Source organism: Acanthaster planci, linkage group LG05, assembly GCF_054643075.1.
Source record: "Acanthaster planci isolate LZ-2023a linkage group LG05, COTS_SCS, whole genome shotgun sequence".
Taxonomy (NCBI): domain Eukaryota; kingdom Metazoa; phylum Echinodermata; class Asteroidea; order Valvatida; family Acanthasteridae; genus Acanthaster; species Acanthaster planci.
In genome coordinates, this window is record NC_141781.1 from 14,669,746 (window position 1) to 14,694,698 (window position 24,953).

The 24,953-nt window shown below is 41.9% G+C and overlaps 3 protein-coding genes across 12 annotated transcripts in view; 1 reads left to right on the top strand and 2 right to left on the bottom strand.

The window, feature by feature from the left end:
* Window positions 1-872: 872 nt before the first annotated feature.
* On the bottom strand, window positions 873-6,970 carry LOC147799097 (uncharacterized). Of its 2 annotated transcripts, none has more exons than XM_087137307.1 (2): window positions 6,581-6,970; window positions 873-3,168 (listed from the first exon to the last, which is right to left on the bottom strand). In XM_087137307.1, exons 1-2 carry the CDS (start codon window positions 6,611-6,613, stop codon window positions 1,366-1,368), a joined length of 1,836 nt encoding a protein of 611 aa, XP_086993433.1. In that variant the 5' UTR covers window positions 6,614-6,970; the 3' UTR covers window positions 873-1,365. The 2 variants fall into 2 exon arrangements, with proteins under 2 accessions (XP_086993433.1, XP_086993434.1); XM_087137308.1 differs by lacking the exon at window positions 6,581-6,970 and adding an exon at window positions 3,629-4,358.
* Window positions 6,971-13,659: 6,689 nt separating this feature from the next.
* On the bottom strand, window positions 13,660-20,183 carry LOC110977327 (uncharacterized). The gene is made up of 3 exons (XM_022231330.2): window positions 19,980-20,183; window positions 16,281-16,885; window positions 13,660-15,103 (listed from the first exon to the last, which is right to left on the bottom strand). The coding sequence occupies exons 2-3, from the start codon at window positions 16,743-16,745 to the stop codon at window positions 15,074-15,076; spliced, it is 495 nt and encodes a 164-aa protein (XP_022087022.2). The 5' UTR covers window positions 16,746-16,885; window positions 19,980-20,183; the 3' UTR covers window positions 13,660-15,073.
* A 107-nt stretch (window positions 20,184-20,290) lies between these two features.
* LOC110977315 (uncharacterized) overlaps window positions 20,291-24,953 on the top strand; it is a 35,536-nt gene continuing 30,873 nt past the window's right edge. For 4 of the 9 annotated variants that reach the window (XM_087137503.1, XM_087137504.1, XM_087137505.1 and 1 more), the window contains exon 1: window positions 20,291-20,511. In XM_087137503.1, coding sequence (XP_086993629.1) covers window positions 20,320-20,511 — 192 coding nt within the window. In that variant the 5' untranslated portion in view covers window positions 20,291-20,319. The remainder of the gene's footprint in view (window positions 20,512-24,953) is intronic. The other 5 variants (XM_087137506.1, XM_087137507.1, XM_087137508.1 and 2 more) reach the window with 2 other exon arrangements.

A 24,953-nucleotide genomic window follows, 5' to 3' on the forward strand; every position in this document is an offset into this window, starting at 1 on the left:
TATTTACGTCATGGACTGTAACTCTAAATTGTGCACAGTTCCTGCAGTATGGGCTCTGTGTTTGAGCGACTGCCTGCGACACCTCATTTGGCCAACCATTACCTGCGAGAATACACATCGCGCATTCATTTGAAGCGGAGCATTCACACTAATACGACGACTACCGGTACGGTCTTGATGGAGCGACTAGCCCCGAATTTCAACAGCAGGCCCACTCACCGCACTTCCCCACCGAAAAAGGATGCTCTTGCCCAAAGGCCTCAGGGCAACGGAGATCCCCTCCAACCCAGAAACAGGGGCGGATCGAAAACTACATGGGGGCACACGTTTTTTGAAGGATGGAAATAAAATCATGAATCCAAAACAGAACACACATTCCTCTCTTTTTTTAAAAAGGTTTTTGGTTTGGAGTTCCTTTCTTGGGGGTGGGAGGTGCAAGGCCCCCGATCTGCCCATGGCTAGAAAAACAGAAAACTGCTTACTGACTTTCCTTTCATACATAAACAAGTTTTAGCCAGCAATCGTGCGACAGGATTGACCACCACCAGTCATGTTCATTGGTTTGCTAACAGGTCCTTCAATCAAGTCTGCATGGCAAAGAAGGGAACATGAATCCGGAATGCACGAGAAATGACTCGACCCGGCATTCACGACAGCGTTGTGTGTGACGCTCTTTCTTCAAATGCAATCGGGACATCCCAGCAAGATTGTTTTGTCGCCTCCCTACCGGAAGCCGAATCTCATCAATGTAGGGCTTAGTCAATTCGAATGATTCACTACTCGAATATTCGACCTTCAATTCGATCGAATATCCAATTATTCGGTCGTACCGATCGGCAGATTGTTGATGAACAAACGATATACAAAATCAATTGCAATAACGCACACAATTGTACATTATAATTACTAAAATAGATTCCCACTTCTAGGAATATCTCCAGCCACAATTTACTTTTTGCCCTGTTGAAACTTAACTTCCTTCTATTTTTTTAAAAGAATAGTTTACTCTTTGAATTGCTGTAAGACACAATATTCTGTCGCTTTCCATTTGAATCTGCTTCAAACATCTGTTTTTTTCTCATTGAAAACAAAACAGTCTCCCTTCCTTTTCACGAATTTTGCATTCGAATATTAAAATTCGAAAAATGATATTCGAATATTCGATAATCCACCGAATACTCGGATATTCGGCACAGCCCTACATCAATGTGCTCAGGCACGGATGTGATAAATTTTAATGTTTATTCATTCTCGCTGTGAAAAAAGAAATCGAGCTCAATACATTCCAGTCACTGCAAAATCATAATGGATAAACAATGCGGCAGTGTTCTTGCCAGATTATTCGAACATTAGGATTACTCAGGATTATTTGCTGTTCAGTTTCCGCACATTTGAGACGGCTTTATGCTGGGCCGTTGCCAAATTTAACATGTCACTTGTTATGACCTCCTCGCAGTCTTTTGGGAGACGGAGATATCTTATTTTCATCATCTCCTTCCTCCATTTGGAGCTCAGATTTTCGTCTTCTTTCGGCTTCTGATTGGAATCTGCCTGTTTTTCTAATTTTAGTTTCAATGAAGAGGTTGAAACCTCTTCCAGTTTTGATTGGAGAGCTTCTTCGTTCTCATCCTCTTGAGGGCGCCTTGCAATATCTTGGAGCCCCTTCATTAGTTTTTCCTTCCTCTGCTCGAGCTCGATGGCAAGCAACTCGTTGTCATCGATGCGAGCCTCTCTTAGCTCTTCCCGCTTTATCGCACGAGATTCGTGGAAAGGTGACACAGCGGTAGAGATCCGCCTGATAGCGACCGGGTTCAGAGCGGCGGATGAGCGAGAGAGGACATCCTCGAGTTTGGGCTCGTGACACGAGAACGCCGCCGGTGGCTCCACAGAGACGGACACCGGTGCACGGACCACCGTGGCGCTGCCCAGACTGGACGGAGCGTTGGTGATGCTTGACTTGCGTCGGAAGGTGGGTCTGGCAGAAGGGGGAGAAGGCGAAACGTTTGGAACTTTGCGATTGAACCGATGAGCCGAGGTGCCGCCGGTTGCCGGCCGGTGCTCTGATGAGATGTGTGTGGACAAGGGAGCGCACATGGACGTCTTGGGACGCGTGGGTGGGTGAGGCGTGGCAGACTTCCGCATTATCACCGGGGAGTAAACTTTGTGAACTTCTTCGGGGACGGTTGGCAATGTGGTCGGAGAGTTTTCGGGGGCGGTTTGCAATCTTCCCATGGCTGAGCTGGCTCGAGGACGGTTGAGAATATCGGCGATGCTCGGTTCCTCCTTTTCAGAAGAAGTGCCACTGGTAGTAGAATGGCCACACACGAACGTCGCAGAGCGGTTCCTTTTAATTTCTTCCTCCTTAAGTTTTGACATATCATCCATCATTGTGGAATGTGGTGTAGGTATTGGGTGTGATACGCTCCACGATGTTGTTGTTGAGAAGTCTAATTTTTTTACCTTTTCAGCAGATTTCTTTTTATTCAAAGTACGTTTTCGAGCTCCGTTTGGTTTAGGAGTTGAGTCTTCCCTGGTCTTGAAATCCGGTTTAGCCGACGTTGCTGACTTACGGACTCGTTTCTGGCCCATCGAGACTGCAGACGGGGCGACGATAGCCGACTCTACCCGAGACGACTTGGGGCGAGGTGCATGCGAAACAGCAGGAGACGTGGTGGTAGCACTAGATGAAAAACTGGTCTGTGCGGTGGTCAGTTCCAGCGAAATTCGCTGGCTGCGCTTCGCAGCTAGGCGCTCCTTGTGGTTCTGCAGCTCCAACTTGTGACCGGCCTCGCCGCTGGTGCCGCCGCCCGCCGCCTTCTCCATCCCCTTCAGCTCGGCGATCTGCTCCGGGGTTAGGTTGGACCGGATCTGGGAGGCCTTCTTCTTCAGCCGCTCGTAGCGCGCCTTGATCTGCTGCTTCTCGTTGTCCAGGATCCGCCGGGAGTACGTTTGCTCTTGGCCGATATCACGGAGCGTCTTGTCGAAGGACCGGCCCTGCTGCAGCTGCGAGCCGGTAGTGGCTGTGGGACCGGACACGGTGACAAGCGGCGGTAGCAACCTGCCCGTCGACGGTCGGTTGGCCACGAGTCTGTTCTCCATTTCACTTCCCACCCTCTCCAAACACTCCACTAAGTTCCTGCTCCTTGCCGCTGATCTCTCACCACAAACCTGAAATGAAAAAGAAACAGACTTCCGTGATCAATGTGACGGCTGTTTTAAGTTCACTTTTTATGACCAATCAACTTTCAAGGATTCATCAGCAGCTCATGCGTCGATGTTTCAGGTTACATCTCAATTTTTGTAACACTGTATGATTTCGAGAAGATTTTAGGAAATCCATGACAAATTTGGCATCACAACATAAAAGACAATAATCAGCATAGATGAAAATCTGTAAACAAATGTTGTTTCAGCCATAATGTATACTTCGGAAATCCAACTTGAATTGAATTTCAATGCAGTTGAATTTCGTTCATTATTATGTGTGCAGCAGACCTAAAATTCCTAGCTGTCGTGATGACGAGCTCAAAATGTATTGCAAAAATGTCCCTGTTTCGACCCCTTGTGTAATCGGTGGTACAATAATTCAACCCTAGACTGTCGGTCATGGTGTGTCATTTGCTCTTACCGTCTAAAGTTGTGCGTCACACTGTGCCGCGCATCCCTATAGCTATGGACGTCTCACTAGAATCGTGACAACAGGGAAAAGACTGACCACCAACCACACACGTTGTGAACAGCCGACGAAATACAGCGAAGCAAACCACGCACCGTCGTGCCCATTGAGTTAATTATTTTCAACGCCGCGTTCCTCATAAAGTCGACCCTTTAAAATACTTCAACGTCAAAAAGCTATTAGCACGTGGACGCACATTTTTCTGTCTTTTACACACAGAAATCTCCTCGGTTACTAATGAGTACAAAGTTTAGCTTTGGTTTCCCTTATCTCAACTACTTAGGGCCGGCTACCGGTTCACAAACGAACTGTTTGCACTGAAAAAAGTTTCCAGTGCTATCTTGACTCAAATTGTCGAAATCTTGGGGGTAAAAAGACTGACAAGTGCTTGTCGACAAACACACTCGAACATTTTTATGTCAGAATTTGTGGGTTAATTGGGCTAGATTTTCTTTCGCCGCGCCGGGTGTAAATTAATGCTGGGGTGTTTTACGGTGCAATTTTGAGAGTCAATAACGACTAAAAGAAACAACACTAGCGGGATAATCACCCTTTTTTCGATGCCCACCGGGTGAATGTCAACACCAATTACAAATTCAAATTTGCTTAAAATGTTGAACTACCAACGCGAGCGGCTCAAATGGTTCGAGGCGGAAATTCCCAGCATATGGTACTAGCGCAGACATTTTTAGTTTGCACTGTTACCCAAAGAGGGCGCTATGACGACAAGAAATTCACTCCTGGCGCGGCATTTGTGCAGTTCGCCACTTCGAAAAAACGGTGACGATATCTTCATTACGTTTTCATGAACTGTCTCCTCCGGAAACAATAGCTTTAGCTGTATAATGGAACAGTGAATGCCACGATGTCAGTCAGGGTTTTTTGCAACCGTGCAGTGGAATTACTTTGTGCCAGGAAATAATGGTATCTTCGTTTAGTGGCGAAATGGAGGATGACAAGCTCATCACGGGTTCGCAACGAGTAAACACGAATCGGAATTATCCCATGGTTTTTCGACTAACAGAACAAAGAGTATTCACATATCACTGCTTTGTGATGGGTTGCGTGAAGTCTGGGAGCCAAACGACGTGGCTACTTGTTCAATGTTATTTGAACTGAAAGGTCATCAACAAAAGGGGGACCAGTCTTGATATGATTAAATAACTATCATGGACAAGATAGACGTCTCTATCATCTTTGCACCACTTGGACAATGTACTGTTATCGTGCCGGGCAATATTTAGACAATTTAAAGTGGTAAAATGAGACGACAGAGGCCTCCTTTCAAAGCTTGGTTTCGTCTCTAGCTCTGATTTCTGCGCTGTCTTCGGAACCATTTTGTAGGTCTTTGAATCATGTTGTGGAGTTAATTCTGTTTGATTCAAATCGAAAAACGCCCAAACTTTCTCTCGCAATCATACAGGCAATTTTGAGATTCTTCTATACGTATGCCCGTGGTGTATAATCTCCAAATTTTTGAAATAGGACAAACTAGACCGATGCCACTTATAAGGCTTTATTTTACAACTGATTTGAATATAGGTTGTCATAACGCCCAGGCTGCAAATGGTTTTTCTTGTCCGGACGATGATTTTTGTTATTTTAGACCCAATTTTGTAAGCTTTGCAGTCAGTGGCGTAAATTTGTGACGGAAATTTTGGGAGATGGGAAAAGGTGGGGGAATGAAATGAAAATCTGAAAGCAGGGGGCACAATAGGGCTCTATATAGCGGTCAATGTTCATGACATTAATGTACAGCTGTAATAGTATTCAAAATGGAATATTTATGGCTTTTAAATTGTTTTCCTTTTTTTGAGTGATATTGAACGCATTCTAGACTTTGGAAGTCTGAAAAATTCTTCAAAATCCGCTTTAAGTTTTTGCTCACCACAAAGCTGGGCCAGATTCAATAGCCCACCCCCCCAAAAAAGTGAGGGGGGGATATATACTCCCCCACCCCCGGATTTACGCCCGTGTTTGCAATGTCTAGTTGTGTGTTTGTCGAATGTTACAGGTTCACTGAACACAGTTGATACTTGGCTTCTGGTCACAGCGACACGAACTACTCGTCAGTACAAAACAAATTCCGTTTGTTATACTGACAAGATATTCGTAGACTGGTATACAATGCCAGAAGACAAATGAAATTATTGCACTGAAAAACAGTTGATATGTCGGATTTGGTTATGATGACAAAACGTAGCTTTAATCTTGTCATACTGGCAATAATGGACAAAAATTCATCAATAATGTCAAGCAGTTAACTGCAGTGCCCTCTGCCGTATCGATTCGAAATAATGATCAATCGATCCCAACCAGCTCGATGGTCAAGTGGCACTGGGAACCGAACGCTGCGGTAAAAATAAAAGGATGAGGTCATCAGTTCAAATTCCATCAGCGAAAGTGGGTGACTTTTTTTTCAAGCTCTCGTAAAGCACTGAGCATACTGTGCAGAGTAAAATTGAATATAAACATTGGCAAGATAAGACTTGTTGGTTAGAAAAGTGAATTCTTTTTGTTGAAAATATCGGGCAAGAAAAATAATTGTTCTGTGTATGGGTTGCGTTACAACCAGCTATTGATTGATGTCAAAAGTTTCCTCAGAAATGATCTGTTTACTTTGAAACTTGGTCCAAGAAGCTCTTTAAAGTCCTATATGTCTGGAATATTACGTCGTAGCGAAAAACCCACGGCGCCATCTCACTTCATCCAATACTAACGCACTCTCACTTGTTGTAAGTTAAAATTCAACACCAACAACATGCACAGTATACACAATCACATCCTCTGCTATAATACACGTATGTGCTACATTTTTGCAAAACTAAATGAATGGTGCTAGTATAAAAAATGTTTGTAAAACTCAGCTACAGTCGGGTGGTGTCTGAAAATGTCACTGCATACCTTGAAAGTCCTTGTGTTAGGAGCAATATGCATCCACGTTGTCTCCGACTGAAGAGCAAATCTTGGTCTTAAGCCACTTGCATTTTAGTCTCTCGTTTCGAATTTCTACTTTTGCGATCTGGATTGTCATGAAAAGAAATCACTCTCTGGGTCAGTTTACAGCCCGTTTAATTGTCACCCTGAAGTTTCATTACTGATCACCGGCACCTATTCACACACGACCGAAACCCGAAACTTCTCGCCATTTTTGGCTCGGACTTGTGGATGGTGGTGCTGTATAGCCCGTCTTTGTCGTGGTTACTAGCTCCAACCAGCAAACAATTGTGGTACATATCACTGTCACATAATCTGTTCATACACTCTGTGCATTATCGTGCTTTTCCATTGTTTTGTACGCTGTAAACACACTTTTCTGCTATCTTTGTGCCAGCAGAAAAATTGCTGCATAGGCTTTCAAAGAGGACCTTTGTATGTTTGCTTAGAGCAATATAGACTCTAACTGAAAAACTGACTCCAATCCATATTGATAACGATAGTTACCAGAACCTGATTGGCCGAAAAAAAAACCCAACCTGTGAACCATCTTCACGTGTTGGGCGATCACGGTTGTCAAGTTCGTTTGTGTAAGCCTGACAGAAATTAATGGCCAGGAAGTCACTTCTCGGGGAACCTTTGCTTCGCCACTTTCAGATATGACATATTCACGGAAATTGTGACTTTGTGATCGTTATAACGATTGCAGATGTGTACTTCAAATTTCAACGATTCAACAATCGGGAAAGAACAAGGTGTAAAAACTTAAACAGAGCTGGAATCATCGGTGACAACTACCCCTGATGGAAAGAATGAAAACTAAAGCTTACAAGGTCAAACACTTTCATTCCAATTTTATGTAACATGAATTAAGTACAATCTTTATAAATTATATCCCAATGCACCGAAGAAATTTGAACCTCTCAAACTTTACGAGAACTTACTCTGAAGCATTAACTTTGTCATATTTCCGACTTTCAATGATATTTAGCGTCAGGTATACCCGTAATGGTAGGTTTTACCCTTGGCTAACGGGCTTGAATGAGCACTGCATGGACCCAACGTTGTCTAAGGGCTGGTGAGAAGTTTCACAAGCTTTGAAGGGTTTTGCAACCCACAATTTTTTTTCCGGCATGATTACTGATCATCGCAAAGGGTAAATGCTGATGCTATTACTACATTTTTGACAGGGTCAGGGATTGAGACCGTACAGTCCATCTCAATCCATTTTTGGATAATGTAAATGCAGGTTTAAAATAACTAAATTAAATCGGTGTAAAAGATAGACCTGAAAATAAAAGATCACGCGGAGAGCTCCCGGAACTCTTGTACGATCCACAACTTTTGGATAAAAGGTTTCTAGCCCAAAATCACCCAAAGAAACATTCATGTCAAACAAACTTGAGAACAAGTGTTTATTTAAGATTTATATACCTACCTGTAATGAATGGGCTCTAGATTCAGTCTGGCCGCGTCGACCGTTAATACACAACCGTCTTGGGACAGAACATGTACTTTCCTCATGGGAAAGTGGTTTTTGTGGCCAGTCGTAAGAGAAGACTCGTCTTCATGCCTCGTGGAAGTTTCCTTAATAGTTGAAATGTTAGACTTCGCACCGCTTTAGTAAATGCCTCCAGAGCCACGATATTAGTCTTGATTTTCCCCAGCGTTTTGTGTAAAAATGTGATCAGGCTGCCTCGAGGCATTTCTCGTCAGCAAAGGTTAGATTTGGGGGCGGGGAATAAACGCAGGTTTTTTAAAACTTTGTTTATAGACTGCTAAACTAAATTGTGAAACTTTCGTCTGCGTGTGTACGAGTGTTGTATTGGTTGTCATGTCTTTTATATTTTCGGAAGTGAAAAGTCAATTTTTCTCATAAATAAAGTCATTATTTTGCATAATATTTCCCCTTCAGGTCGGGAAATTTTTCAGTCTTATAAAATAATTTATAAGCTAGTAAATCTTTTACAAAGTCCTTTTTTCGCAGGTGATTTTTATAAGAAGTAAAGAAGCTCAAAATGATTGCAAATTCCAATGTTTGCACATTATTTTTCCTATTCAGGGATTTGGAAGAGTGCCTTCAGGGGTCAGCTTGAAGGCTCTATTGTGAAATACATATTAAAATGACGTGGGAGTGATACAGTATATTCTTTATGTACCAGTTAAAAAACCAGCAAAATAAAAATGCCATAGTTTAATATTTTATCAGAGCTGCCATTCACTAAAAAGATATACATATAGTTCAGTCCGAGAGTGGTATATTCCGAGGCAACCTAGGTTTTATGCTGAACCGTTAAGAGAAAATTCCTCTGTTGAATAGATAGAAGATAGTTTCAGTTCATTCAATGCCCTGCCTCAAAATCATGTTCGGCAAATCTTCCAAGGCATGCAAAGTTGACACCCAAAACGAGATCCATCTCGCCAGGCTCGCCACGTTTTGAAGCGTAGAAAATTTACGACACATGAGTGAAACCGTCATAATATTTTTTAAAAAGTCTATAATTCTACAGCAAAAAAAATCATCCACAAGCCTCACGACATGTAGATCAGTTTCAATCCACTTTCCCTCTTCTTTTATATACACTACACAATATTTTCTGGTTGGGTTTTGCTTGTTCTCGCTTAGTGCTTTTCCTCGGATGATGAAACACAGAGCTGCAGTAAATGGGAGGAGCTCAAGTACATGTATACTGAGTCTCCCACTTTCGTGACATTCACGTCAAGTGGCGGTTTCGATCAGCTCCAATCATAAAACAGACAAAAAATGTTAAATTTGCAGACGGTCGCTTGAGACCATGTCGAGAATTTTATTGTTTCATTTTTTGTTATCAGGTTTTCCTATTTTGCATAATGGCCGATGAAGGCTGTTGGTATTTAATTCCGCGTATACAAATAGATCAAGTGTTATGACAAGTATGACGGGGGCGTCCGTAATTGCTTGACACACATTCTAATAATGACAAGGATTCAATGTGTCCACGATGCATCACTGTAGTACTGTTATACCGCTATTTTTAGCTTTTTCCTCGTTACTAAGGCGACGGTTCATCCTTAACAGTTTCCACTCTTTATCATAAACGGGCATGTACAGATGGGTCGATAAGGATTTGCTTAACGGTAGTGTTTCTTTGTGCGTCACTCAGCCAATGAAATTTTTGTATTTTCCATAACAATTGTGGCAACATCTCTGGCTTCCCCAGAGCTGGAAGGCTGGCGTGATCAACTGAATGGTCGAGTGATGGGCTCCAAGGATACAAATGAGCCTTATCTATGCCAGAAATTTTGTGTTGATGCATACTGCCAGTGTGGTAACCTTTAATGTGCACTTAAGAACGGCGAAGACAATGTGTGACGGATTTTCGTTGGTTTCATCATTATAAAGAAAAATATGGAAAAAGGTAGACACATGCGAATATGCACGGCTATGGTTTTATCCAGAGGTGAATAATCCAGGGTAGCTGGAAAACAGGTGCCTTCACAACACTGTGGCATAGATGCGGACAAGTGGACGCGATGACTGGCTCCTTACTCCGAGGACATCTCCGCGACGCCTCGTCCCCGTCCACGTTGCTCGTCTTGCTGCTCACCATCTCCTTCCTGCTGGCCAGCTACTGGAGCTCCTCCACGGAGCGCTTTGCGCTTCGCTCCCACGAGGGGCAACTACTGGCCAGGATTCGAGCCGACGCAGCGTCGCTGGCCGTCCTGGTGAACGCCACTCGCCGACTGGACCAACGGTTACGAGACGCGAAGCGACGCGTGGTCAGGCTGACACAAGACAATGAGGAATACAAGACCACCGTGAACAGACTGAAGAAAGCCTCTTTGCATCTGAGAAAACAAAGGTTCAAGATGTTCCAGAGACAAGAGAAGATGCGCCGCGAGTTGATGAAGCACCTAAAAGGAAACAAGACTACAAAAGTTCAGTATGGTGAGAGTGTCTACTTCTTCGAGGAGAGTTCATCATTAGATGTTTTATGACGTTTCCTTTGTAATATTTGAAGGTATCGCTCTCACGTGGAATCAGTTCACCGCTATATCTGCCGTCAATCGCAAACATTACAGATTGTCACATTATGGGAAAAGATCGCTTTATTCACTATCGTGGGGAACGCTTGCACGTGAGCGTGCATGTTTTCATGAGGGGCGTGGTAAATCAGACACCTTTCCGGGATCGAAAGGCTATAGGTGACAATGTTTTCTGAAAATGTTTGGAGTTTAAGCGAAACTTTTCCAACGAGGTATGTAATATTTTGACATTTTTCACAGTCTGATAACTTTCCAGCATTTCTGGATGCCAAAGATACATGAAATGTCTTGCCTTGAGTTTTTTAAGCAGGACATTTGAAGCGTACTACATGGGGGCCTAGTAGCGTATTTATGGGGCCGGTGCTCCACCTCCAGGGAAGTTCATGAAATCACAACCTATACAGACGAACGTACAAACCTCTTTAATGAGAACACTGCAACATTCTGCTTATAGTCAGGAAAGGTTAGGTCCCAATCCTTTGTTCTGAAGCATAAATGTCCACATGTCCATGTCTACACACGCTGCGGTCTATTAACTTCCACCTTCGGAACATGTCACGAATTCGCCGATACCTTGATTTTGATTTCGGTCATCACTTCATCCGAGCCCTTGTTCTCTCGCAGCTTGATTATTGCAATTCTCTGTTATTTTTGGCGTTGCTGAAACACATCTAACAAGACTCCAACGACTTCAGAATCGCACTACCCGCGTTATCCGCTGCTGGCTGGCGCGAACCGGTGTCTTTACTGCTTGCCCGACTTCACCAGCTTCCTGTCCGACAGGGAATTCAATTTAGATAGCTCTGCTCGTTTACCACACAGTTCCTAAATATCTGGATCATTGCTTCACACTACATATTCCTGGTCGACCTGTCAGTACCGAGATCAAAAACAGTGTCACTGACAAAGCCTTTACAATCTCCAGTCCCACATTGTGGAATACAGTACCTGTCCATACAATACCTGCTCTGGAAACTGCTTCATCCTAAACAAAAAACAAACAAACACCCCAACAAACAAACGAAAAACGTCATTTTATCATTGGTCATTGTTACCCTTAGCGCCATGATCTAGATGGAATGGCGCTATAGAAATCCCGTATTATAATTATTGTTATCATTATTCATTGTTTTTATTCCTGATAATACAATGTTCCTGTTACAAAATGTTAATTTGCAAAGTCTAAAGGACCTCTTATCAGTGAGGTTCCACTGTCCAAGCCACGGTTATTTGCTTTAATTCCTAATAGAAAATCATTTATGTACAGCCGGAAGGCCCTCCCCTCCGAAATTTCATCTCAGTTTCAACACTATGGAGTAGGGGCCGTGCATACAGTGTGGTATTTGCTCTACGTTAACTTTGTTGTTAATAATTATATAAATTATTATCACCTAATAATTGGTCATTACAAACTGACATTGATGATTTAGCCAACCCACTTTTCGAGTGATTTGTGTTTGTGCATCGCTTCATGTAGACCAGAGGCATGTCGCACCAACTACAGCTATAGACAATCTGCGTTGAAAAGAAGCACCCTCTCATCAGTTGAAAAGAGCCATGTTGGTGGGGACTACTGATTTTTTGTTGAGATGCGACTGTGCAAGTACATTATTTCCATAGTTTCTTATAAACTGGCGAAGTGCAGTTCCCACTGTAGGAGCCTGGGTTGCGAGAAAAATTGCGCCCTCTCTTGTTCCAGCTCGAGGCTCATAGCATGAAATACCTTGGATTTGTTTTTCGGGGTGTAAAAACTACTCCTAGTGGTTTGAGGTTGGATAAATTGTTAAACAAAATCTGGCAGGGTGATGATCCCTGTTGAAAAAGACCCAAGAAAGGCCTAAATCCCGGGGATAGGGATATATATTCCCTCTACTTTTTGGGTGGAGGATGGGCTATTGAATTATGGCCCACTCTTTCGTGGTGAGAAAGAAAAATTAAGGCCGACGGATGTGAAGAATTCATCGGACTTCCCTCAACAGCACTCAAAAAGGGAGAACAGTAAGAGAAAATGAATACCAATATAATACTTTTTACAGATGTACATTTGTATCGTGAATACCTCTCTCTATATAGTGTCATACAGTGTCAGCAAATTGTCCGCTGTTCAAATTTGCACGGCCAAGCATGTCATCCCCCCCCACATTTCCCCACCCCATCCGCCGATTTACAGCACTGGGCATGAGGCATTGGAATTACAAGCTATTTTTGAAATCAGAGCTTGCAACAAGTGACCAATCTCCCCAAAAAAAATCATTTCAAATGTGTGTGGTCCGAGTGTTCATCTTCCCGTTGCAAAAAAGTCAGTGGCTGGAAACCTGTGAATACTGGACCCAAAATGCCTCTCGTCTTATACAGCAGGTTTCTGGGAAACAATAAATGAAGGATGGTCAATGGCATACACAATATAAATCCTATCTTTTTTATTTATTTGTTGTTGATATGATTTATGCAAGATAAATCATTCCCTTAATTAAAAATTGCTCTTCTTTAAAAAAGGGGGAAAAACTAATTATAAGTAATTTACCTGCCAAGTTAAAGGATCAATGCAATAAATTTTTCTTAAAAATCACTTTTACTCTCCTTGAATTCATGAAACTGTTTGGAATCTTTCTGAAGTTAAGTGAACTGTAAAAATGCACATTTTTATAAATTCAAAATTGATGAAGCTTTTCTGGACAAGTGAGGGCGCTATCGGTACAATGTTAATCTAGGAAGACACTGTTCAATTTGCATGTTTTCATGTTCAAATTTTGAACCCCAAATTTGCTTTTTGAAAACATTTCAGGGAAAACGTTTCTCTCTGGCCTATTGCCACATACTTACAGAACAACGAACGTGCCAAAGGAAGTGGAAAGCTTTGATAGAAAATTATAAAAACTCTAGCAATTTTTGTGCACAAATCAATGCAACGTCGAGGTTTAGTGCCTCGGATTACATCACAGTTTTAGTCATGAATATGCAAAATACAGATAAGAATAGCAAAACAAACATAAAATAAGGTTATCTGTAACACAAAGGAGCAATTTCAAAGATTTAATAGTTAGTAAAATATTTCTATCACATGGTACCTTTAAGGCCGTCAAGTCAACTTTAACACCCTACAAAAAAATTAACGATGACATGATTTTCATAATTTTATCATGACAACAGGGGGAAAGGGTCGTATTCCAGATCACAACGGGTTAGTCTTACATTATGCCGAAAATAAGTTGCCATTTTCATAAGCAGTGGTAGCCCATACAACAGAAATGGAAGAGAGATTATTTCTCCAACAGCATGTATGAATGTTTAATGTATTCATGGTACACTGTTAAATGTTTAATGTGGTTTGTATAGAAATGTAACACTGTCGCATTTATGTTGATTTTTTTCTTAACAACCATTTTAACGTGCTTTGTAATTACATTCCAAAATAATTTCGAATGGTGAATTTATGCTGAGATTTAAAACGGTCAATTTTTTACTTGCATAATAAAGACCAAGTTTAAAATTAGTTAAAACCTGTTCGTGAATTTTTAAAGAAACTTATTTGTTAAAACAAAGCTAACAGGCAAGTCCCACTTGCACCCTAGTTGACTTAGAGAGCTATCAGATTTTATGTTGTATTGACAAAAACGTGTCTGCTTTCCTCAACGAGGTGGAATATGTTCTGAAGTTTCGGATTTTCAAATTCTAACTAGATCAAATGGAATAGGGTTGATCATCGAGGGGGAATGGGCTATCTCCCCGCCCCCAGATTTGGGCGTTGAGCATCCTAAAGTCGAAGGAATACTATTGGCACACACACACAAAATACTATATCCTAGATAAACACCTTCGGTACCCATGTCAGACAACACCGGTAATGTGTTGTCATAAATATCGAGAGTGTTAACTTGACACCACATTCTTTTCAGTTGAGAATAGGAAAAGAGAGCACACGAAGGTTTCTTGAATTGAAATTTCAGATCTGATGTAAATGAACACTGCAGATAGTTGACAAGTTCAGTGAACCTATATTACAAGCCTCTGTTTTCCAAATTTCCAGCGGCTGTAAAGTATAAGAGGTTTCGCATAACTCAAACCGAGCCGCTGAGCTGAAGAATGAGCCTTCCCCGGTTTTTGTCCATTACTATTTTACATTTTCCCATTCATGTTTTCAAAATTGGTTCATGAATCCGTATAGAGTTGAATGATGACTCGGTAAGCCGTTCACTAAGCTGGCGTCGGATCCAATCCAAAATGTTGTTAACGTCAACCCCGTCCCATCGCTCCAACAGTGGGTCCAGAACAGCAGTCCCTTTTATTTGGGGCATCTGCTTCAGAGTGCGAAGCCTTTGTGACGACTCATTCCCAGATCCATCCACATCAACACGGGGGAGCAAGACAACAGTACTGTTGTTGACCTTTTCATGTTTGAATGACGTCGTAGTGGGTGCATGTCGTCGGTATGACTTAGGAAATGTCCTTGCGCACTGCTGCCTTCTGCAAATGCAGTTGAATGGAAAAGAAATACATTAAGGAATGATATCAGTATGGGTTGGAAGTGTCCCTCACCAGTCAACAACAGAGAGGCTGGGTCGAACGATTACCCCCCTTCCCAGTACAATTTCATGTAGCCTTTTGTGGATCAGAACAGGAATTGTATGACTTGGGAACACTTTCTATCCGCCTTGGGTAGAAGCACCCACGTTGGTCGGGAGTGTTAATGTTGTTGGTGGCGACACAACCGTATCGCGTGCATTTCAAAGTTGTTCGTAAACCAGCAAAGTGCAGTTCCGACCAATGATCGTATAGCGCCGCCAAGCGGCGCTATACGATCTGGTTCCGACCAAAGGAGCCTCCGTTGCTAGGAAAATTGCTCCCTCTCTTGGTCCAGCTAGGGACTCATATACCAACACTCTGGTTTATGTTCACTTAATAAACGTAAACCAGCGAAGTGAAAAAGACAGCCAATGCTGTCGGCTCAAAAGGAATTTGTTTCCAATAAAGCGCCCTTTCCGCCATCAGCGGATTCGGGGAAGACAAATTGGGACCATCCATCCCTAAAAAGGCCTATTTTTGTAAATACAAGAGGAGCGATTTGGGGGCCGGTTTCAGTTCTCATATTCCCCAAGCGTGTAGAAAGAACCAACATTCAACAAAACAATCAATTAAAGCCTTAAAAATTGCATAATGTTCTCCTCACATTTTGCCCTCCCCTGAAAATTTGGTTTAAATACAAAATGTCAGCTGGAGGTATGTGTATCTTTTTAAAGAGGACACTCTTGGCTTGAGGATGCTTATAATTTCATGTTATTTGGGTTGGACAATCAAGCTGTATTCTGTCATAGACACAAGCAAATTTGATTTCGCAGGAGACGATGATGCACTGAGACAAGTTGATAAGTACAGACCAGTTGATGCCAACTCAATTTTGAGCGCTCGTGTTACTGATACGAGGCAGATTTCAAGTAAAATGAAATCATAAACATTATCAAGCCTGGACATTTGGGACACACTGTAATCGGGGAATGCTCTTGAAGCATTACATTGATCGTTTTAATAGCAAATACCGTGAAGTGGACAAATATTGGGTGCAGATGAACTTCCACTGCATTCGTCGTGTTTCCATTCTCAAATAAAATAGTCCATTAGCACATTTTAATTTAATTATACTTGCCAATTGTCGCTTAAGTCGTTTGAACTCTTCTCTCAAATCATTGATCTCATCAGTCAATTTCCCGCCGTTAAGTATTGCTAAGCTCGCCTCTTTCTCAGTCCCCTTCAGGTCTTCTTGCAGCTTGACTAGGTACACCTTGGCTTTATCGTTTTCCCGTTTCATCGCGCTGATCCTGACCACCAAGTCCTCGTTTTCTGATGGCCACAGCTTTCCGCCAAGAGCAGACCTGTCGGCGGCCGGGCCATTGGGCTCTCCCAACCCCGCTATGGTCCGGTTCAGTTCGGTCAGCATGGCTGCCGTTCGGACCAGCCGCTCGCGTACTACTATGGAGTTTCTTCGGGTCATCTGGAGGTCCTTGGTGCATCTCAGCATTTCGTTGGCAGTGAATACTCGCCTGTAGAGGTTGAAGCCCAGGCTGAGGAGCGCCAGGGAGGCCAGGACGAACGAGGCATTCTTAGCAGGCATGCCTGTGAAGAATGTCGCTATCTACTGTTTTTAATCAAAGGTCGACTAAAACTTGGCAATGCCAATTTGCAGGTGTCACAGACACGAAATGCTCTGTACGCGTGTTCTGGGAGGTCTTGAAAAACGGAAGATGGAGCCACCTGTACAACGGAAAGATCAGCCAAATGCTCAACATTAAGTGTGGGCGACACCCATTGAAGTGTCGCGTGCGTCTTCAAGTTACAAACCTCTGCAGCAGCAACTAATGGGTCCTCCGATCTTTTAAAATAAATGTTCGCAGCTACAACTTTTTACACACTGCAGATACAAACCAAACGTGATTTTAGATGGAAGCCTTTCTTGTACTTAAAATTGACACAGATGTTTGAATCCGGGTTGTAATAGCTTGAATGCTGTGAATATCTACACGGTGCCGTTGTGAACATAATAAACACACGTCAAATGATAATGTCCACGTACCTTGCGCGTGTTCCATACCAGATGCGATGGCCTTTTGTCCAAATCCTTCAATTAATCGATACATGTGATATGTACGTTTTGTCATTGGATAATTATTTACAGTATAATTAAGCAAATAACAGAAACAAAGATCCCACTTCCCCCTGTGTCATACTTGTGTATGTTTCATGCAAAGAGGGAGTTTGTTTGTCAGCATGGTTTTTGAGAAAACCTTGTCACTGTTTGGTTGTAGGACAAAGACCAAGTCAGGGCTGCTTCCACCACTAATTTAAGGACACATGTAGCTGTGGGAGTGGCCGAAGTCACACGACGTGTACTATACCGACACCCTCCTTTTCGTAATGGTGGATCTGTTTTCATAGTCTAATTTGAGGAAATCAGTCACCTGTCAAATTCTCATATTTCTCAAGAACAAATCAACACAGCACCCAAGCGTTAATGTGCAAGTTTTACTCTTAGGCCTAGACGAACAGCTCTCCTTTCAACAGCATAATTGTTCCAAAGTATATTGATCGGCCATTCCAATAGCTTACGGGGGAAATGTTACACGCCGCTGTTGAACGAGTCAGGTTGTTGATCTTTCTCCGACAGTCTACAACCCTGGCCAAGCTGGGTCGAGCGACCATCTTGTTGACCACTGATTGATCTCATAAAAATCACGATAGTAAAATATCCCAAATTCTAGCAAATGTTGGTACTGAAAAAGCTGTAACCTCTAGATTTGTCACAGGAATGACATCACACTTTTGAACCGGACACCGTGGTACACATTTAAAGCATTTAAAAGATTACATTGCATCACCTGTTAACAGCACTTTAACTTGAAAGAAAAGGGTAGAACATTAGTTAACATAAGGGAAAAGCGAGACCGTGAAGTATTTTCCAATACGCGGCTTCGTTCTGTCTGTGGTTCTCCTCATTCTAGTCCCCCTGCCACTCGAGATGCTAGCTCAAACAAAAAGTCCTCCGTCGCCGCAGAAACTATGAACTTCATGCTTTACTCACCCAAATACTGAAATGTTGTTTTTCGTTTTTATTTTAAGTTAAGCACGAAAGGCCTATAACAAACAAAGCCGAGTTGCTATTATGTAATGCGGGGGCGCTCCAAAACCCCGACGCTGCTCATGAGTGAATGGGGCCGTTTTCCAATACTCAACTTCATCTCCGTCTCAGGTTTGTCCCCGAAACCAACCCCCGATTGTGGGCCTGAAGCGTTTAAATCAAATTGGATTACTGTAAGTTTTTGCTCTGTTGCATCTTATTTGATGTTTTGTGGCACTATTAGACTAATTACTGCGCTTACAGCTTCAAAGTCAGGTTGTAAAAAAAAAACCTTTTGAAACCTGAACGGAGTCGAAGTTGAGTATTGGAAAACGGCCAAGGCCCCATTCATGGGGACCCAACTTATGTCATATTCCCAAACGTAGTGTATTTATTTGGAAACGTTAAATTCAAAGAACCATTCTATATTCTACGATTTCATTCCAACCCCCAAAATCACCTGGTACCATCCCATTAAGAGTTTCAAATTTATACTGTAAGTTCAGGAATACGACTAAAATTTGGGACGCCGCGAATACGTCTATTGAAATGTAGCATCACAATTCAAGATCCTTTTCTTAAATCATAATTCAGGGCTAGATATGTTCTGTGAATTTCTGTCAAGCCCTATCCTTTTTCAATTCAAAGACATACTTTACTCTTGTAAGTAAAACTATGACCGAACCACAAGAATTCGTGATATTCTTTATCATTATATGCTCACGGGAAACATGCATGAACGCAACAAAATATTGCAGGTCATGAATTCTCAGTCAGCTGTGGAACCATAGCAACAGTTCGCATGGACGTTAAAAAGATCGATATGTTTTGTGGCGCCAAAAGAAAGTTTTTTTTAATGCATATGGTAGAGACAGCTGTTGAAATCCCCAGCTGTGTGGTTAGCATGACACGAAAAGCTTGTTTTTTGCTGAGAACAAACCTGTCTGAACTGTAAAGCATATAGGCGCGTGTACACATACGCACAGTGCAGGCTGATCATTACAAGCCTCGGCTTATACGAAGAGCACTATACATGTACATTTATCCTCTTTTAGCGTCACAGCTTGTTTATATAGTTTCAGACATGCACTGTTCTTGTTGTGTTTATCTACTTTTTTTCATTGGGATTTTGAATTTGATCTAGTTGTGAAAGTATTTAAATAAATGTTGAATAAATTGAATTTGAATTGGATTGAATCAGGTTTGGTGCAGGGGCATCCAGGAAATTTCCATGTGGGGGTTTGTGTGTGTGTGGGGGGGTAGGCCCGTCAGATTCTTTATGTCAAGTTGTTACCGACAGGTGGATACACAGATAGTGCACTGCACCATACTGTTACTGATGCACTAACCTTTACATGCGTTGCAGAATGTCGTCTTAAAATTATCACGGCATCGTTAGTTTAACTTTTTTATTAATTAATGTTCTTTTGGTGAGGGTGTTTTTTGGGGGGGGGTATTAAGGACGTAGATTTAAGTCAACATAACATTCAAGAAGGGAAAGCAAGGAAGGCGAAATGAGTAAAGTCGATTGTGGAAAAAGAAGTACTATACACAGTTATCGTGCGAGAGACGAAATCATAATCGTTAGTAGTATTGGGTGTGTTTGTATTTGATATTTACAGATTTGTTTTCTCTCGTACATAGGCTTAGTCACATAGGACGGACATTAATCCCTTTATTGGAGTATAGTGGTGGTCCCAAGGGTGATTGAGGGGCCGGGAGCGTGTTTCCTACCTCCATGGTGGGGGGGGTTAAATCCGGTCCGAGTCTTCCTCCCAACGACAAATCCTCGGTGCATCACATCGGAGTATTATCAAAAGGAAAACTGTTTTGTCGATGCTAAAACGTTGCAGATGACATTATGATCGATTCACATAGTTTGTGATGGGGCGCAAGCCACGTCCCTCCCCCTCCCCCATAGTCGCCGGTACATCCACCTGTCACTCCAACCACAATACTATGACCATGCACCTGCTAACGTGAACTGCCTTTAACTGGTACTCATGTCTCTCTTAGTCGATTTTTCTGTATCGCGCCGGTAACCAGCTTTTGCTCAACAATCTTGTTGGCAAACATGCAGCGTAAGAGTAAGATGGCACCGAACGGGATGTCGAGAGGAAAAACTCCCCAGTTTCTCACTTTTGGGCTCCTTATCGTCATATGTGTGCTAGCATTCAATTACTGGAATGTTTCCTCGAGAAGTAAACTTCTCCAGAAGCAGGTGCAAGAGATGACGTCTACTCTAGAGGAGCTGGCAATGTCGAAAGTAAGCCGAAGATTGTTCGTGCATATTTTGAATGGAGATTTGTAAAGGTTTAGCAATGGTAGTGCCCGTAGTTACGGCGTTAGCCATGTCATGCATGTCATGCCTGTGTTGTGTGTACCGCGTACGTTAAGTTCCTTAACATGGCGCACTTGTCCTCGACTTTCCTCGTGCGTTATTGCCAAACTTCTTTGTTTATAAACTTCAAATTCATTCAGTCATGTCAGTAAAATACTACTAGTGCTATTATGCCCCAACTACCATCAGTCCCAACTATAGTTGGGTCCGTCCCAACTAGAGTGCTACAGTTGGGCCCGCCCAACTACAGCAGAGAAGTCCTGTTTGCATGATGTTTACAAATGCCATGTCATTGGTCATAGGGCTAGATGAAGAGATGAAGTGCCACATTTTAGATGAATTGTGTCAAGCGTGAGACACATTGACTTGGATAATGTTGAGACAATTCCCACAGGCATTGGTCAACAATAGTTGGGCCAGCCCAACTGCAGCACTACAGTTGGGACTGTTCTCTGCGACCCTGCTGCCTCCATTTCAACCAGGGGAACGCAGTTTTTCATGGTCAAAACGGCTTTGACTGAAGTTTTGTTGGTGGAGTTCTTCATTTTCAAACCAGAGTAGGAAAGTGAATACATCACACCAAACTTTTCTCAAATCAAAAAAGAATAACCAAACCCCGTGCCCCATCTCCAGATTACATTGAAGCTGATGTCATAGTTCTCAATCACCAACCACTCCTTGTAACCCAGGGCATGGGTTTTTTAGGGGTCAAACAAGCCCTCAAATGTAGGTGGCGCGCAGTTTGTTTTTTGTCCCATTTACAACCCATGGTTTCTGAGGATGTGCGTCCTGAGTGATTGCTGAATGTAAACCTGGTACTTATTCAATGTTGAAGCACTGGTACTTGTTCGTCAGTGAATGTCGAATTTCAAATGAGGAATACGTAACTTACTTCACACCACCTGCGGAATGTGTGATGTGTTTTTTCGTCAGGAGAATGAGACATTGGTTAGTAAAAGCTCTGATTTTTTTCCAAAAATAGTCAGTCACACAGTCCTTAACCCATGGGTCATTGGAGTCAGTGCATCTGTTTTGATGACTTTTGAGGAAAGATTTGATTGACAAAGTGGATTTTTTCAAAGGAAAATGTACAGAACCCCAATTTGACTTAAATGTATGGGCTGCATTAAAAAAACTTCTAGCGTTACAAACCCATAAAATGTCAAAGGGCTCCAAGTCACACACAGTAGTGACTTGAAGCGTGTTTCTATCTGACTTTTTCTTCTACGGGCATGCGGAAACTTACCACAACATTCCTTTGTGCCAATCTACCGTGCATTCCCACCTGGACTTTTTTTACCGTGACAGAATGTTTATTTGCTGTGTTAGGCCTCATAAAACTGGCTGATTACATTGTCTGCATGCACTGTACAAATCATGACGAAATCAGATGAATTCGGCCAAATCTCCCACAAATAAGATGAACCGGTACATGAAAAGCCCTGTACACAATGTGCATGTATAGCTTTATCCGGGCACACCTCACTGTGTGTGTAGGTGGCATGCTGCTGTACAGTATGCACGGAGCTGGAGACTGGGAACCATACAGCCATTTTTGCGTGCCCGCTATCAATCTCTGTGCACCAGTAGTCTGGTTCGCAGGTTTAGCTTGGTCGTGGTCAATCTGCTTTGTACAGGAACTGTTCCCATTTGACTGTTTTGCGCCCCTGCTAATTTACATGTACCATGGCTGCGTGGAAATCTTCAGCAACCCTTTTTGGCCTGTTAGTTTTACATCACAATCGCAGTAAGTTGACGAGGATGTTAGTCTACCATGTGTTCCCATTTAATTTTGTAATTCTTCAGGAAAGTTACGGTAACAGAACCAAAAAAAAACTCCAATGGGAACATAGCGCTTTGGAGGTCTGCAAGTAGTTAGAGCAAGTGTATATATACAGTGCATCATAACACTGCTTAACAAAGGGAAATGTAATAGTACTTCTAGGAAATAAGTTTTAGAATTTAGGTTAACACGCTACAGCACTAGAAAATTGTGATGATTTGATATGGATTTCTTTCCAAATTTTGGTCCCAGCACTGCCATCGAATGCTCTGTTCACTAATTCACCCTCCCTCCACCCCAGTTGTGGAACTCACAATTAACCCTGTTTGGGTGACCAGTGCTTGGCTGTCTTGAAAAACATTAAACAAGGCAAGAGCAGTACCTGTTTGGATCAAGCATTAATCCATTGCCAGATAGGCGCACATCGATACATGTGCTGTACATGTATGTTTTTTCAATAGATGTCAGGTTAGGCAATTACCATACATTGTAGGTACCTGTACATGCATGATGCAACCCTGTCCACATTGAATACATAAATTTTAATGAAACATTCAGTGTTTCTATCATGTCGTTCTGTCACATCCATGCCCTAGTGCAATTACATGTACATGTAGGAATCGAAGGGGGAACCATTATTTTGAGGCCTAAGAAGTAAATAACAGTCATTTATGGAACTGACTCATCATGAGCCGTTTCAGCAAGCAGTGTGTCATGTTAAGGTTGCATACATGTACATGTACATGTTCAACAGGCCAATTGGACAACACACAGGAAAACCTGAAATACGTGTAACTGGTTAAAATACACGAGAGAAAAAGGGAGATGGTACAATGTACACGTACATGTATACTGTGCATGTCCTTATACATGTACGTGTATGTATGAGTACAATGTATGTATTTATAATAGGCCTACATGTACATTTATTTACAGATGACCTCATACTTTGTTTACATGTGATATTTCCTACAGAGCCAGGGGGGAGAGGGACAACGGTCTACTGAGAACCTCAGGAGAGCACAGACGTGTACATAAATTGAAAATGTGCTGGATCTGCCCCCTTTGGATCTGCTGTTTGTAAAACATACTTTCATGGAGCATATGTTGGCACCCTGATTTTGAAAAAAAAATTTAAAAACAGTTTTATGGGTACAAATTGGGTTCAGAACTTCCAAAATCATCGAGGACTAACAGTAGGCACTTCACCCACTCAAACACTTCCGTTGCCGAAATACATGTATGTGCTCACAGCACATGCACAGCGTACACAGCGTTGTACAGTTCCTATGGCATGCGTTGCTTCCAGTCAATCAACACACAGTTCTTGGCACACACTTTTGGCCAATTTGCAAACTCGGCTTTTTTAAATCAGTCTTTTTGGGTCAAAATTTGCCAGATTCCTGTTGGCCCAATCCTTTACAATACATGTACATCATCATTTGGAGAGAAGAAGACCTCCAGCATTCTTCGGCTTTAGCACTTCAAATTGGATCAATACCTTCATTATTATTATTACAGATTTAGAATAAAAATTATAAATGTCTATTGAACAATGGGATTTTAAGGAAATCCCTTTTTATGAAGGGTAGTATATGGGATCTGAACATCGAATCCGGTGTGCGTGCACATGTTGTCAGGCCAAATGACATGACTGATCAAATGCTGATTTGCAACTTATTTTAACGCCAACATTCATGCTTTTAACCAGATTTTGTTACGGAAGAAGGTTCCCTCATACCCTAAATAATGCATGGCATTTGGTTGGAGTGTGGGTCATGTTTCAGTGTGCCTTTTTTATTTTAATCATGCAAAAATAGATGTTTCAGTGCACCTGGCATCAGTGCTAACAACCGGATAGACAAGGGGGGAGGGCAAGAATGGAACAAAGGGTTTTGCCATGTGCATTTTTATTCACTTTGATCATTTTTTGTGAAATGTAATGCATCTGAAGGTCATCACGTTGAACTATGTATGGATTTTTGGTACTCCAAATACATTTTTCCGATTTTTTTTTCTTCAAACAAACATTTCATTAATTACAACTGTTCTTTCGCCTTCATTGAAATCAATGTATTCCTCACAGTTTTTGCACATTTGCTTATTAAATCTGCATATTTGATAATTATTTTAAAATATGTGTTTGCAGTTTTAACAATTATATTAAGTTGAGGTGTTTCGCATATAATAAACAAATTGTTTTTGACCACATACTTTTAATAAATGACTAGCATTAACAGTTTTCTATTTTCATAAAATTAGCTAATTACTTATGCAAATTTGTGAGTTAAATACTTTTAATAGTCAGATTTTGAAGACACATTTGAAATTTCATTCAGGTATTCATTTTCAATCAAAATTTGCCCTGTCTTCGTGACAAATTCAAAGAATTCACACCTAATTGGTGAATTAATTACACAGATCCTAATTTTGTCATACAGCTTTATTGTATGTAAATTTAAGCTTCAACTAAATGTCAAGAAAGTCTTACACCTTGTGATATAGATGAAGGAATATTCATTTTGAATGCACAAATCCACCTGATACCAGGGACTCGTGGCACTCATTTAGTTTCAGTATCCCT